Source organism: Cherax quadricarinatus, chromosome 20 (assembly GCF_038502225.1).
Source record: "Cherax quadricarinatus isolate ZL_2023a chromosome 20, ASM3850222v1, whole genome shotgun sequence".
In the NCBI taxonomy this organism is placed as follows: Eukaryota; Metazoa; Arthropoda; class Malacostraca; order Decapoda; family Parastacidae; genus Cherax; species Cherax quadricarinatus.
Window position 1 is genome coordinate 20335753 of NC_091311.1, and position 16722 is coordinate 20352474.

Consider the following 16722-nt stretch of genomic DNA (forward strand, 5'->3'; position numbering starts at 1 on the left):
TAGAGGTGGTTGTAATGATGATTGTAGTGGTGGTTGTAGTGGTTGTTGTAGTGGTGGTTGTAGTGGTGGTGGTTGTTGTGGTAGTGGTGGTGGTGATGGTGGTGCTAGCAGTAGTGGTGGTGGTGGTGGTGGTTGTGGTGGTAGTAGTGATGGAGGTGGTGGTGATGGAAGTGGTAGTGGTGGTGGTAGCGGTGAGGGTGGTAATAATGGTGGCGTTGGTAGTAGTGGTGGTGGTGGTAGTGGTATTGGTGGTAGTGGTGGTAGTAGTGGTGGTAGTAGTGGTGGTAGTAGTGATGGAGGTGGTAGTGGTGGTGGAGGAAGTGGTAGTGGTGGTAGTAATAGTGGTGGTAGTGGTGACTGTGGTGGTGCTAGTGGCGGTGGTAGTAATGCTGGAGGCGGTGGTAGTAGTGGTGGTGGTGGTGGTAATAGTGATGGTGGTTGTGGTAGTAGTAGTGGTGGTGATGGTGTTAGTGGCGATGGTGGTAGTTGTGGTGTTGGTGGTTTTAGTTGTGGTGATGTTAGTGGTGTTAATGGTGATGGTGCTGGTGGTGAAGGCGGTAGTAGTGGTGGTTGAAGTGGTAGTGCTAGTGATGGTCGTGGTGCTGTTGTTTTTGGTGATGGTGCTTGTGGTGAAGGTGGTAGTAGTGGTGGTTGCAGTGGTGGTACTAGTGTTAATGGTGGTAGTGGTGGTCGTGGTGCTGGAGGTAATGGTAGCGGTGATGGTAGTGGTGGTCTCTGTAATGGTGGTGGCGGTGGTAGTGGTGGTGGTGGTGATGGTGGTGGTTGTAGCAGTAGCGGTGGTGGTGGTACAGAGGTAGTGGCGGCGGTACTGGTGGTGTTGGCGGTGTTGGTGGTGGCGGTGGTAGTGGTGGTGGTGGCGGTGGGGGTGGTGGTGGTGGTGGTGGTGATGGTGATGGTGGTGGTTGTGGTAGTAGTGGTGGTGGTCGTGATTGTGGTGGTGGTGGTGGTAGTGATTGTGGTGGTGGTGGTGTTGGCGGTAGTGGTGGTGGCGATGGGGGTGGTGGTGGTGGTGGCGGTGGTGGTGATGGTGGTGGTTGTGGTAGTAGTGGTGGTGGTAGTAGTGATAGTGGTGGTGGTGGTGGTAGTGATTGTGGTGGTGTTGGCGGTGGTGGTTGTAATGGTGGTGGCGGTGGTGGTGGTGGTGGTGGTGATGGTGGTGGTGGTTGTGGTTGTAGTGGTCGTGGTGGTGGTAGTGATAGTGGTAGTGGTAGTGGTAGTGGTGTTGGTGCTGGCGGTGGTGGTGATGGTGATGCTGGTGGAGGTGGTGTTGGTGGCGGTGGTGGTGGTGGTGGTGGAGGTGGTGGTGGTGGTGGCGGTGGTGGTGGCGGTGGTAGCGGTGGTGGTGGCGGTGGTAGCGGTGGTGGTGGCGGTGGTGGCGGTGGTGGCATTGGTGGTGATGGTGGTGGTGATGGTGGTGGTGGTGGTGGTGGTGGTGGTAGTGGTGGTGGTGCTGGTGGTGGCGGTGGTGGTGGCAGTGGTGGTGGTGGTGGCGGTGGTGGTAGTGGTGGTGGTGGTGGTGATGGTGGTGGTGGTGATGATGGTGGAGGCAGTGGTGGCGGTGGTGGTGGTGGTGGCGGTGGTGGCGGTGGTGGCAGTGGTGGCGGTGGTGGCGGTGGCAGTGGTGGTGGCAGTGGTGGTGGTGGTGGTGGTGGTTGCGGCGGCGGTGGTGGTGGCGGCGGCGGTGGTGGTGGTGGTGGTAGCGGTGGTGGTGGCGGTGGTGGTGGTGGTGGTGGCGGTGGTGGTGGCGGTGGTGGTGGCTATTACAACCCAGGATTCCAAATGGCCTGTTACCCCGGGTGTAATGGGAGCAAATAAACACAGTAGAAAAAGTTTAGACTTATATTATCCTTCACCAATTTAGAACAGCAATATGTACACTATGTACAGTGATAAGTATAGTGCACTCCACGGTAAGCAAGGCAGAAATAGAAGCCACAAGATAGCAGACCGTGCTTCAACCAGCTCTAGAATGGGAATGACAAGGGCAGACAGGAGAGCGGTACCCACATAACCTCTGCGATTGCCAAAACCATCTTCTTATTGGCTAGAACCTGGTCACTAGTTGAACGACGGGGCCCCATCATCAACTCTTAGCAACCTGGTTCGCTGGTTGGGGGAGATAGCCTGTAAACGAGGGTGTGTACGTGCGCCGAATAAAGGTTACGTACTCTTTGCATGCCACAGTGGCGGTGGTGGTGGCGGTGGTGGTGGTGGCGGTGGTGGTGGTGGTGGTGGCGGTGGTGGCAGTGGTGGTGGTGGTGGTGGTGGTGGTGGTGATGGTGGTGGTGGTGGTGGTGGTGGTGGCAGTGGTGGTGGCGGTGGTGGTAGTGGTGACCGCAGGGGTGGCGGCGGTGGTAGTGATAGTGGTGGTAATAGTGGTGGTAGTGGTGATAATAGTGGTGGTAGTGGTGGTGGTGGTAATGGTGGTGGTAGTGGTGGTGCAAAAGAGTTAAACAACAGAGGTTTGCCAGAGGATCTTCTGGACCATCAACTTCCGTCTTCTAGATATTAAGCTTGTTTTTCCTCTACTCCATATCTTGTTTCTCTTGTCCTCTCTTAATCTTTTGGTGATACTGACCACTCCCTCCCAAACAGGCTTAAAGAGCCCTAATTATACGTACACTTTACCGACATAAACTATGCTCTATTATAATATGTCAGAGATCACAACCACACAATTAATTTGGTCTCTGCTGTAACTATCTACCTATCTTCTAACCTTCACAAATGTTGTTTAGCTGAGTCAGCTCCTATACACAACTCTCCCAACACGAATCTTAGTCCTGGCTTGCCTCTGTAGAAGCCTGTCTTTCTCCATACTTGACCTGACCTTTGGCCCCTTCATTTTTTTGCTCTGACCTATTTTCTGATTTGTTTTCCTATCTTGGCACATTAATGGCAGTGTTGAGATCTTTCAATCTCCACCTACCTGAAATGTAATTTACTCTCATTAATCTATCCCTAGATCTCCTGCAGTGCTCCTCTGTCCTTATGCTCTTTTGTTCTATTATTACTACAACAACTACTACTACTTATAATTATTATTATTAAAGATTCGCCGGTATTCTCCCGGCCCGAGCCTTGGCTCCCTTGTCTAGGGAGTGTCTGAGACCTAAGTCTTCCATGGGAGGAGGCACAAGTACCCCCTCATCTTTGGCACCAACTGTCCCCAGGCCTAGCCACATTCCCCGCCCTCACGTGGCCCGTAGAGAGAAACTAGGCCTCTCTGGTCTGCCATACCCGCCCCAAGGGGGCTAATGGAAATGACAGTCTTGCGAGCTGCAAGCGGACTCAGGCACCTACTCTACCCTAGAAGGGCTGGGCATGGTGTCGATCGTACTACTACTATTATTATTATTTATTATTAAAGATTCGCCGGTATTCTCCTGGCCAGGGCCTTTTCCAAGTGGTGGCCCAGCCTTGGCTCCCTCTCTAAGAAGTGTCTGAGACCTGTCTCCCATGGGAGGAGGTACAAGTACTCCCTCATCTTTGGGACCAACTGTCCCCAGGCCTAGCCACAAGCTAGGCCTCTCTGGTCTGCCACCCCCGCCCCAAGGGGGCTAATGGGATTGGCAGGCTTGTGAGCTACTAAACGTTAGTGTGCACTAGCAGCGGCTGGTGTGCAGTGCAATGGAGGCCTAAAGCAGGCCCTTGCAGCAACATCAGCGGGGGGGGGGGATGACGTGCAATGACTGGAAGTAAGGTTTCCAAGTCCCTGACAGCTAAGTACACAAGATGTGCTGCCTCATCCACTTGGGCCTGCCCCACTGGGGCCATTGGGAAGTGTCTATGGCGAAGGGGCATTGTAGCCGGGCAGTCTAACAGGTAGTGCACCAAGGGCTTTGGAACCATTCGGTCACAATGGGCACAGAGCTCCTCTCGTGCCCGTTCAACAATCCGCGCAGTGGTGGGATACCCTAAGAGTAGGCGGTGGATATGCACCCTCAGTTCTTTGGACTGTGTCCGAATACTTGGAGGGGGCGCCCTGTGGGTCGCCCTGATATACCAACAGAGGCTCCATGAATCCCCAGGGTCAGGGAATGGGCGCCTGGCCGTACCGGCAGCCCACAGCGCAATCTGGCTGAGGCTGATGGAGATTGCAGCACGTGGCTGTGCCTCGAGGGTTGCAGTCCTAGCAGTGTCATCTGCAGCATCATTGCCAGGGATACCCACATGGCTCGGGATCCAGTTGATGATAGCCCTGCGACCCTGGGCCATGAGAGTCTGCAGGTCACCCCGGACGGATGTGATTAAGTGTATGTTGTCCTTTGGCTTTCTGTGCATAAGCGCTTGGATCGCTGCCTTGGAATCAACGTGGATGATGGGGGGATGCTGATGGTCTGCAAGAGCATGCTGCAGAGCTTGTTGGATGGCAAAAAAGAGTTTGGCCTGGAAGATGGTGCAATGATCTGGGAGGCACCAACCTGCTGTCAGATTGCTGTGGAATATCCCAGCAGCTGTGTGGCCTGCCACTGGGTCTCTGGAGCCATTGGTGTAATATGACACACATCCTGGGCCTTCCGCACCCACAATGCTAGCCGAGGCAAGTCGTTGCATAATGTCCTGGGTGCAATGCCTCTTGCTGTCTGGTAGGGTTGTCCATTGCACCGCAAACAGCTCTGGTGCCCAAGGGGGTGGCACTGTGTAGTTCGCTTCCAGTCTGTTGCAGCCTCCCGCCTGGAGCAATGTCATGGGCAGGAGCTTCTGTGTGGCATCTGCTACCGACCACATCCATCGGCGGCTGGGATGCAGCGGAATGACCTGTCCCTGGCGGACCCATAAATCTTTCATAAGTTTGTCAGCCCCTTGGAGTCGGAGATACTTTGCGATCCTCTTGGCAGCTACCAGTTGGATCTTGTCTTCAAGAGGCTGTAGCTGCACCTCAAGGTTCAGTGCCACTGCATTGGCCCACCTAGGAGCCCCCAGCATGGCCCGTACAGCTGTGTTCTGGATGACACAGAGGGATTTGATGTTTGTGGGTCTGGCGTGAACCAGAGAAAGTGCCCCATAGTCAACGAGGGAGCGTATTGCCTGGATGTAGAACAACCTCATGACTTCGAGGCTGTCCCCAACCCTAGGGTTGGCCATGGCACTCAATGCCCTGACCCTCTGCAGAGCTCTCTCTTTAATGGGGTGCACATGTTTCTGGAAGGTGAGGCGCCTGTCAATGTAGATGCCAAGGTACCTATAACTGTAAACCCACTCCAGGTCGATGCCCAGGACCCACAGCCTCTGACTGGGTACCCTGGTGCAAAGGATCATGGCTTTGGATTTTGCCGCAGATATCTTGAGCCCCAAGTGATGGTAAGTGGAAGCCAGCAGATTGAGGTCCTCCTGGGCATGCTGCAAAAGCCAACGCTTCCTAGGTACGACAAGTGCCAGGTCATCGGCATAGCTGAGGAGGAAGGTGCCTCTGGAGAAAGGCAGGCGCACCAGCCGGTGCATCAGTACATACAACAGGGTGGGACTAAGCACCCTGCCCTGTGGAGTGCCGTTGTCCAGGGTCTAGAGAGAAGAGGCTTAGGAATCGGTATGATGTCAGCCTCCTTCCATACGACAGGGAGTTTGCCAGCTCGCCAAGTCTGGTTGACGACCCCCAGGACAGCTGAATGTCCAGAATGGCTAGACCGAGTGATCATGCCATAGGTGATACCATCATGCCTCGGTGCAGTGTCCCGATGAGATGTGAAGGCTGCCTGGAGCTCCTGGTCGGTGAAGTCTTCATCCGTGACATCCTTAGCCTGGCATGCCGCTTGGATCACCATCATCCTTCTAGGAAGGAGGGTGGCTTGGAGGTCCTGGAGATCCTGAGGCAGTTGAGCCATGGCTGCTCTGGAGGTGAAAGGGTCAACCAAACGTTCTGCCTCCGTTGCGGGGTCTGGGTGCAACCGAGCAACACTGCGACACTGCCCAGTGGCCAATCGTAACTTGGTCCAAATCTCAGATAAGGTGGAGGAGTAGCTGAAGGAGGCATACCACTTGAACCATTTAGCCTGCCGGACCCTGTGTAAGACATGGCGTGCATGCCACACCACTTCCCTGAGCAGATGCATGGACTCAACTGTGGGATTATGCCTGTGCATCTTGCGTACGACATTGATGTGGTGGTTCTGCTCCCTGATATCCTCATTGTAAAACCACCAGTCACGTTTATATGACCCTCCGCCTGTAATCTTAGGTATGGCTGCCTCAGCTGCACATGTGAAGGCCACCTGCAAGCTTTGAGCCGCCTCATCTGGGTCTTCTGGAAGAGGAGACTCTGCCCACCAGCGCTCAATGACCTACTGGAAGCACTGCCAGTCGGCCCTTTTTAGATTCCATCTGGGGGCAGGTGTGGGGAGCGGACACCGCTGGACCATCAGCGTGGTGACCACTGCAAAGTGATCACTGGTGAGACGGGGGTGGACCTCCCATCTCGCACTCGAGAGCAACTGCCTGGAGATGAGTGTGACGTCCAAGCGGCCACCGTAGTGATGGGTTGGCTCACCATTATTGAGGAGGGCGATCTCAGGGACCTCCTCCAGCACAGCCACAAGGTGCCTCCCAGCTGCATTGGTAGGAGAGACAGAAGAAAGTGTTGGGTGGTGGGCATTGACATCCCCAGCCACAACAAGACCCTCCCGTGGGGCGAGTGCTGCCACCGCTGAAATGTCAAGGGTGTACCGAGAGCTTCTGTAAATATTGTAAACCACGAGAGGTCCATCCAGTAGGTGTAGGGTGACAGCCTGAACCTCTACGCCCTCCACACAGTTGATGGGGTCATTGGAGATTGAATGAGGGATAGTGGTCCTGACGTAGATCGCCGTGCCCCTGCCAGTCCCTTCCAGGTGCTGAAGGTAGGCCGAGAATCCCGGGATACGTGGCTGCATTTGATGTGACGAATTGGTAAGTGTCTCCTGGAACAGGAAGATATCAACCTCATCCTGAACTGCAGCTTCAATCACTAAGTGAATTTTCCACTGCAGCCCTCAAATGTTCCACTGGAGGATCTTCAAGGGCTGCAGAGGTGGCCCTCTGATTCCATCTCTGCCTGGGACTCGTCGTCCGTTGTTGGCGACTCCGGGGCCTCCTCCATCACGGACTGGAAGGACTCCTGGATGATGGCCTGAAGTTCCATTGAGTCCTTCCTGTCCAGTAGGACCAGGCCTAGCACCCATGACAGGAGCTGTCTGCAGGTGCCCTTGTCCTCCGCCGACGGCAACAGGCGACAGAGGAGTGCTGAGATGACCCCGATGGTTTTCTTCAGTCGATCGGGAAATGATTCGACCATTACCTCCGCAGGCATTGAGCTGGACGACCCGTCGAGTCGGTGCTGGGTCACTGGGTATGTCTGGGTGGCTGTTGACACTGCAGCAGCATAAGCTGGGTGCACCCTGGGCCCAGCCTGAGTGGCCATGGGCTTCTGGGTCCCCTGGCAGGGAACCTCTGCCTGACTCTGGCCGCTCACAGTAGGGGCCTGCCCTTGGGAAGAGGCCTGCTGGTGGTATGGCAAAGAATGTTGGTGCCCAGCTGGGACCTGCTGGGCAGTGTGCCTGGCCTGTGGCTGTTTTTCCCATTGATTCTGTCTTCTTGGCCACCTTACCATCTGACCCCGTAGTTGACCACGTTGCTGCAAGCCAGTGCATGCCCTCTGATGCAACTGCTGGGAGCCCAGTGCCGGGAACTCATTGGTATTGCCCTCCTGCGGTATCTGGGGAACCGCGGTCGGAGCCCATACCGACTGTTGCTGGGTGGTTCCAAGGCTGGGTGGTGTCGGGGCTGTCGGGTCGTTCCGATGACGAACCTGCTGCCAGTGCTGCACCATCACAGGACAGCTCCAGTTCCAGGCATGGTGCCTCTTTGAGCAGTTGGCACACTTGGGCTCCGGCCAAAGGGCTTTGCCGGTTGGCTGTTTGAGGATGGCAATGCAGTCCTTCGAGTCGTGTGCCTTGCTGCACACACCACACTTCTTCTCTCGCTGGCAGGAGGTTGCAATATGATTGAACCCCTGACAGTTGAAGCATTGTACTGGGCCCAACAGGTATGGTCGGGTCTTGAATCTTCCCCAGACCCCAAGGTCCAGGTGCGTGGGAAGTGGACCTTTGTGGTGGATCAGCACCTGGCGGGTGGGCACCTTGTTCACTGTTGCAGTGAGTCGCTCTGCCTTGGCAACATTGGGCACTTCCAAAATGGGGTCCAGTGGGAGGGGCACAGGGACGTGTAAGAGCACCCCTTTGTACACCTTCTCCGAAGCAACCAGTTCCACCATGCTGGGATGGGTCATAACCAGCCCCCAGCCCCTTCAATTCCTCGTAAGAATCCTCGTCCCGAGGAATGACCAAAACCTCGTTCCTGAGAGTGAACTCGCAGTGGAACTTGAGGCGGGGTAGACCTTCCAGATACCTTACAAACCCGTAATCCGGAACCTTGAATTTGTTGAAGGCCCTGGTTGCTTGTGCCAGAGCTGAGCGGGAATTCCTCCGTCCACGTGGAGCCAGCCAGTCCCCGTCCACTGTGGAGGCCAGCGCAACTGGTGTAGGGACCTGGGATGGCTCTATCCTTGCCGGTTGTGGAGCTACAGCCTCCTGGCTTCCTTCCACAATCCCTATGGCCATCTGGGGGTGCAAGTCTCCTTGGGTAGCGGCTGCCGACTGATCTAGTGGCAGATTGGCAGATACAATAGTTTCTACTGCATCCTTGGCCTTCTTGGTGGGGGCTCCCACCTGCCCCACGTCGTCCTCCAACTCGTCCCCGCATTCCAATGAACGTTTAGGCCGCTCTCCTGGGTCTGTCATGGTGACTGTAGGTGTGGGGATAGAGCCAGCAGCAGAGCTGCTGCCTGTGACCTCACAGCCGCCCACACTGGGTGCAGAGCTGTGAGGCTCAGTGCCCCAGTCAGGGCCCGTAGCTACCCGCACGTGCCTCACTGCCCTGAAACACTGAACACAGTCCAAGAACCACTAGAAACGTCGCCAATCTGTGCGTAAACTAACACTGATATATATTCCAAGCGAACACAACACACTCTGTCCTACGATCTTTCCACACCGGTGTTCCGTATCCAATCTCCCGTTATACCGCGCCCTGTGTGAGCTACTTATTATTATTATTAAAGATTAGCTGGTATTCTCCCGGCCCGGGCCTTTTCCAAGTGGTGGCCCGGCTTGGGCTCCCTCTTTAGGGAGTGTCTGAGACCTAAGTCTCCCATGGGAGGAGGCACAAGTACCTCCTCATCTTTGGGACCAACTGTCCCCAGGCCTAGCCACAAGCTAGGCCTCTCTGGTCTGCAATCCCCGCCTCAAGGGGGCTAATGGGAATGACAGTCTTATGAGCTAAAGGCTCGGGCTCAGGCACCTACCCTACCCTAGAAGGGTTAGGCATGGTGTCGATGTGTGAGCTACTGGTAAATTCTTCCGCTCAAGGAAATGTGATTTTTTTTACTTTCTACCTTCTGTCACTTTTATGTTAATACATTTATCACATGGAATATTATATACAACATGTAAGATACAATGCTGAGATTTTATTTTTTTGTCAACTTACGTTTGCCATATTAATTCAACGATTACTCAAACCACATGAAATTCTCAAAAGCACACAGTCTCATCTATGTATTCAGTGCTGAACTGAAAACGAATAAAAATTTCCTTTCTCTAGCTTTCGGGAAATAAGTACCAATCCACAAGTATGTGTCCGGGACACTGGAGGCTACTTCAGAGATTGTCTTCACCTCAATATTGAAAACCTCAGCACATGGAGAGGCTCCCAGGAACATTGAAGTTTTAACACTCCTGCCTTGTTATACGAGTCGAGAGCACCTGTGGCAAACCAAACTTTCCTTTATGGCCTCTTGAAGAACTAACAAGAGTTCGAAAAGCTCAGATATGCTCTTTCCAACCTCTTCAAGTGGTCAACCAGTGAGGCAATGAAAGAAAAAAATAGGTAGATAAGTAGATGAATAGATAGATATATAGACAGCAAGAGAGAGAGAGAGAGAGAGAGAGAGAGAGAGAGAGAGAGAGAGAGAGAGAGAGAGAGAGAGAGAGTGAGAGAGAGAGAGAGAGAGAGAGAGAAAGAGAGAGAAAGAGAGAGAAAGAGAGAGAAAGAGAGAAAGAGAGAGAGAGAGAGAGAGAGAGAGAGAGAGAGAGAGAGAGAGAGAGAGAGAGAGAGAGAGAGAGAGAGAGAGAGAGAGAGAGAGAGAGAGAGAGAGAGAGAGACTGATGTCAAGGTACCACACTCAACTCAACTTCGCGGACAACGAGAAGACAGCTCCTACACAACAAGACGGGCAGCAAACAGCAACTACGCTCTGGCTATACCCTTCTCAAGAACATCAATTCATTGGAGATCATTCATTCCAAGAACTTTTCGAGTCTGTAACATTCTCCTACAACATAACGACATCGATGAAATACAGTTGGCTAAATGAGTTCGCTGATGAAGAAATGGCTCCAATAGAGAGAGAGAGAGAGAGACAGACAGAGACAGACAGAAAGACACAGATAAACAGACAGACAGAGCCAGGAGTGGGGAAGGGAACACATAAGAAAGGCCTGTTACAACACTTACCCAGGAAGCTGAGGATGAGCAGGGCGCCTCCTACATGCTCCTGCCGCCGCCCCCACATCACTCCTGCAGGACCCAATATTCTCTTAGTTAATATAATAATAATAATAATAATAATAATAATAATAATAATAATAATAATAATAATAATAATAATAATAATAATAATTTTTTTTATTAGAAGTAGTAGTAGTAGTAGTAGTTTAGGAAAACAGTATTGATTATAGTGTAAATAACATAGTACTATAATATGAGGGTGATGGAGGTAAGAATCTCTACTTAGCATTATTTAACACACCGACAGTCTCCTACCGAGAAGGGTGACAGAAAAAAATAGAAGAAACACTGTCACCGTCACTTATTCCGTCACCGTCTTGCCAGAGGCGTGCCAGCACTACAGCTCAGATACTTCTCAAAACTGTATGATCCCAGCTCCTCCGTCAGAGTGCGGGCACTGTACTCTCCACCTCCGGGACTCAAGTTCGACTAACAAGTTTTACTGAATTCCTTTATTAATGTTTTCTTGCTTCCACCCCATGAGCACATCAAGTCATAAAAATCACTTACCTCGACTACTCTCCCACACGCTTGCTCACACCTGTTGGATGTCCGATCCCATCGTACATAAAACCTTCTTTACACCCTCCCTTCACCATTCCTGGGTGTCTCCTGTCCTTACAACTCTCCGATGCAGATCCTCATACAAACTCTCAACTGTTTTAAGTAACCTAGTACCTATTCCAAACATTTGCAAAATCTGCCACATTGCTCTCCTATCCATCTTCTCATGTTCCTTTTTCTAAATGCATAAATGCAACAAAACTTTCTTACTTTTATCTAAGTACTGTTCGCTTATATGCTTCAGTGTAAACACTTGGTCTACGCTTCCATTATCCTTCCTAAAACCTTGTTTATATGCGATCTTGCTCTCTGTCTTAACCTTAATTCTACAATGCACTTTACCTGGTATTCTCAATAGGATTATTTACCTTATTATTTTAACACTCCTTCATACTGAAGAAATATACACGCTTTCTTCCCCTTTTCATACAATTAATGAATAAATGTTCCAAGCACTCCAAAGCTATATCCTCACCTGCTTTTAGCATTTCTATCTTGATCCCGTTAATCCCAGCTGCTTTACCTCCTTTCAGTCTACCTACTTCCTCATTTCTCCATCTTACCACTCACATTTTGGCTCTTCCTCACAATTCAAGATGTTACGCCTCCCTGCTCAGTACAAGAGATCAGTCCTAAATCTATTTGTCCCTTAGGCTTTCTGAACTCATTAGTCTCACTCCAAACCTTTTTTTATTCTCAGAAAAAATTGTTGTCAAAATCTCACCTACTTCTAATTTCATTTCCTTTTACACTCCCACATATTCATATTCTAAACTTTCGTATTTCATTTGTGCTTTGTAAAAACCTCTCATATGCTAACTTTTTCTCCATAATCACTTTCCTTACCTCATCATAACACCAATCACACCTATTCCCTCCAACACCCACCCTCCTAAATCCAAAAACTTTTGCTGCGCACTTTAACACCCACTACATTACAAACTCCACCCCCACAGCAACAACCCATAGTTCCTTACCAGGTCTCCCACCTCCCCAACCCCAATATACCTCCCAGACCACAGTCTTAGAAAAGAAGTTGAAGGTGTGGTATACAAATGCAGATGGAATAACAAACAAGTATGAGGAGTGGCACGAAAGAATCAAAGAGACATCCCCAGACATAATAGCACTCACAGAAACAAAACTCACCAGAATAATAACAGATTCAATCTTTCCATCCGGATATCAAATCCTCAGGAAAGACAGAGGGAGGAGAGGGGGAGGAGGAGTTGCACTGCTCATTAAAAACCAGTGGGGTTTTGAGAAAATGGAAGGAATGGATGGCACGGGCGAAAGGGACTACTTAGTAGGAACAATCCAGTCTGAGGGACATAAGGTGATAATTGCAGTAATGTACAACCCACCACAGAACTGCAGGAGGCCAAGAGAAGAATACGATGAGAGCAACAGAGCAATGATCGACACACTAGCCGAGGTGGCCAGGAGAGCACACATGGGGGGAGCAAAGTTACTAGTTATGGGTGATTTCAATCACAAGGAGATTGACTGGGAAAACCTGGAGCCCCATGGGGGTCCCGAAACATGGAGAGCCAAGATGATGGATGTGGTACTGGAAAACCTCATGCATCAACATGTTAGAGACACTACCAGAGAGAGAGGAGAGGATGAACCAGCAAGGTTGGACCTTGTATTCACCATGAGTAGTTCGGACATCGAGGGTATCATGTATGAAAGGCCCCTGGGAGCTAGTGATCATGTGGTTCTGTGCTTCGACTACATAGTTGAGCTCCAAGTGGAGAGAGTAGCAGGAATAGGCTGGGAAAAACCAAACTACAAAAGGGGGAACTACTCAGGCATGAGGAACTTCCTTCAAGACATTCAGTGGGAGAGGGAACTGACAGGAAAACCAGTACAAGAAATGATGGACTATGTAGCAACAAAATGCAAGGAGGCAGAGAAGAGGTTTGTTCCCAAGGGAAACAGAAATAATGGGAAGAACATAACGAGTCCTTGGTTCACCCAAAGGTGTAGGGAGGCAAAAACTAGGTGTACTAGAGAATGGAAAAAGGTACAGAAGAAAGAGAACTCAGGAAAATAAAGAAATCAGCCGAAGAGCCAGAAACGAATATGCACAGATAAGAAGGGAGGCTCAGAGACAATATGAAAATGACATAGCATCAAAAGTAAAGACTGACCCGAAGCTGTTGTACAGCCACATCAGGAGGAAAACAACAGTCAAGGACCAGGTAATCAGACTGAGGAAGGGTGATGGGGAATTCACAAGAAACGACCGAGAGGTTTGTCAGGAGCTCAACACAAGATTTAAAGAGGTATTTACAGTGGAAACCAGTAGGACTCCAAGAAATCAGAACAGGGGGCACACCAGCAAGTGCTGGATGAGGTACATATAACCAAGGAGGAGGTGAAAAAGCTGCTATGTGAACTTGACACCTCAAAGGCGGTGGGACCAGACAACATCTCTCCATGGGTCCTTAAAGAGGGAGCAGAGATATTGTGTGAGCCATTAACAAAGATCTTCAACACATCATTTGAAACTGGGCAACTCCCTGAGGTATGGAAAATGGCAAATGTAGTCCCAATTTTTAAAAAGGGAGACAGACATGAGGCACTAAACTACAGACCTGTATCACTAACGTGTATAGTATGCAAGGTCATGGAGAAGATCATCAGGAGAGTGGTGGGGCACCTGGAAAGAAACAAGTGTATAATTGACAACCAGCACGGTTTCAGGGAAGGAAAATCCTGTGTCACAAACCTACTAGAGTTTTATGACAAGGTGACAGAAGTAAGACAAGAGAGAGAGGGGTGGATCGACTGCATATTTTTGGACTGCAAGAAGGCCTTCGACACAGTTCCTCACAAGAGGTTACTGCAAAAGCTAGAGGACCAGGCACACATAACAGGAAAGGCACTGCAATGGATCAGAGAATATCTGACAGGGAGGAAACAACGAGTCTTGGTACGTGACGAGGTGTCAGAGTGGGCGCCTGTGACAAGCGGGGTTCCACAGGGGTCAGTCCTAGGACCTGTGCTGTTCTTGGTATATGTGAACGACATAACGGAAGGGATAGACTCAGAAGTGTCCTTGTTTGCAGATGATGTGAAGTTAATGAGAAGAATCAAATCGGACGAGGATCAGGCAGGACTACAAAGAGACCTGGACAGGCTACAAGCCTGGTCCAGCAACTGGCTCCTTGAATTTAACCCTGCCAAATGCAAAGTCATGAAGATTGGGGAAGGGCAAAGAAGACCGCAGACACAATATAGTTTAGATGGCCAAAGACAGCAAACCTCACTCAAGGAAAAAGATCTGGGGGTGAGTATAACACCGAGCATATCTCCTGAGGCGCACATCAATCAGATAACTGCTGCAGCATACGGGCACCTGGCCAACCTACTTATAGCGTTCCGATACCTCAGTAAGGATTCGTTTAAGACTCTGTATACCATCTACGTCAGGCCCATACTGGAGTATGCAGCACCAGTTTGGAATCCACACCTAGTCAAGCACGTCAAGAAATTAGAGAAAGTGCAAAGGTTTGCAACAAGACTAGTCCCAGAGCTACGGGGATTGTCCTATGAAGAAAGGTTGAGGGAAATCGGTCTGACGACACTGGAGGACAGGAGGGTCAGGGGAGACATGATAACGACATATAAAATACTGCGCGGAATAGACGAGGTGGACAAAGACGGGATGTTCCAGAGATGGGACACAGACACAAGAGGTCACAATTGGAAGTTGAAGACTCAGATGAATCAAAGGGATGTTAGGAAGTATTTCTTCAGTCATAGAGTAGTCAGGCCATGGAATAGCCTAGAAAGTGATGTAGTGGAGGCAGGAACCATACAGAGTTTTAAGGCGAGGTATGATAGAGCTCATGGGGCAGGGAGAGAGAGGACCTAGTAGCAATCAGCGAAGAGGCGGGGCCAGGAGCTGTGACTCGACCCCTGCAACCACAAATAGGTGAGTACACACACACACACACACACACATACACACACACACACAGACACACACACACACACACACACACACACAGACACACACACAAAGACAGGATGTTCCAGAGATTGGACACAGTAACAAGGGGACACAGTTGGAAGCTGAAGACACAGATGAATCACAGGGATGTTAGGAAGTATTTCTTCAGCCACAGAGTAGTCAGTAAGTGGAATAGTTTGGGAAGCGATGTAGTGGAGGCAGGATCCATACATAGCTTTAAGCAGAGGTATGATAAAGCTCACGGCTCAGGGAGAGTGACCTAGTAGCGATCAGTGAAGAGGCGGGGCCAGGAGCTCGGACTCGACCCCCGCAACCTCAACTAGGTGAGTACACACACACACACACACACACACGAGTATGCACAAATAAGGAGGTAGGCTCATCATCGACAGTACGAAAACAACATAGCATCGAAAGTCAAGTCTGACCCGAAACTGCTGTATAGCCACATTAGGAGGAAGACAACAGTCAAAGACCAGGTAATAAGGCTGAGCAAAGAAGGTGGGGAGCTCACAAGAAACGATCAAGAGGTATGTGAGGAGCTCAACACGATATTTAAGGAAGTATTTACAGTGGAGACAGGAAGGACTCTGGGAAGACAGAATAGAGGGGGGCACCAACAAGGAATATACCAACAAGTGTTGGATGAAATACACACAAATGAGGAGGAGGTGAAAAAGCTGCTAATTGACCTTGATACCTAAAAGACGGTGGAACCGGACAATATCTCTCCGTGGGTCCTAAGAGAGGGAGCAGAGATGTTGTGTGTGTCAATGTAGTCCCCGTTTTTAAGAAAAGAGACAGAAACGAAGTACTAAACTATAGACCAGTGTCACTGACGTGTATAGTATGCGAAGTCATGGAGAAGATTATCAGGAGAGTAGTGGAGCACCTGGAACGGAACAAGATTATAAACGACAACAGGCACGGATTCATGGAAGGCAAATCCTGTGTCACAAGCTTTCCGGAGTTTTATGACAAAGTAACAGAAGTAACACACGATAGGGAGGGATTGGGTGATTGCCTTTTCTTGGACTGCAAGAAGGCCTTCGACACAGTTCCTCACAAGAGATTAGTGCAGAAGCTAGAGGATCAGGCACATATAACAGAAAGAGCACTGCAATGGATCAAAGAATATCTGACATGGAGGCAACAACGAGTCATGGTACGTGATGAGGTATCACAGTGGGTGCCTGTGACGAGAGGGGTCCCACAGGGGTCAGTCCTAGGACCAGTGCTATTTTTGGTATATGTGAATGACATAATGGAAGGGATAGACTCAGAACTGTCCCTGTTTGCAGATTGTTGCATGCAAAGAGTATGTAACCTTTATTCGGAGCATGTTAACACACTCACTTAGGCTGCCTCACCAACCAGTGAACCAGGTCAATAAGGGTCTGAGGATCGGGGCCTCATCGTCAGATCAGTACCTAGGTTCAGCCAATCATAATGTGGATCTGGCAGTTGTGAAGGTGATGGGGCTGCCACTCACATTTTCACCCTTGTAATTTTCATTCTACAGCTGGTTGAAGCACAGTGGTCTGCTCTGC

The 16722-nt window shown here is 50.4% G+C and overlaps 1 protein-coding gene across 2 annotated transcripts in view; it reads right to left on the minus strand.

Annotated features, from left to right (window-relative positions):
• Positions 1–16722, minus strand: part of LOC128703772 (uncharacterized) — a 767381-nt gene that overhangs the window by 469628 nt on the left and 281031 nt on the right. For both annotated transcript variants that reach the window (XM_070086895.1, XM_053798585.2), the window contains exon 2: positions 10570–10632. In XM_070086895.1, the coding sequence (XP_069942996.1) occupies positions 10570–10627 (58 nt within the window). In that variant the 5' untranslated portion in view covers positions 10628–10632. The remainder of the gene's footprint in view (positions 1–10569; positions 10633–16722) is intronic.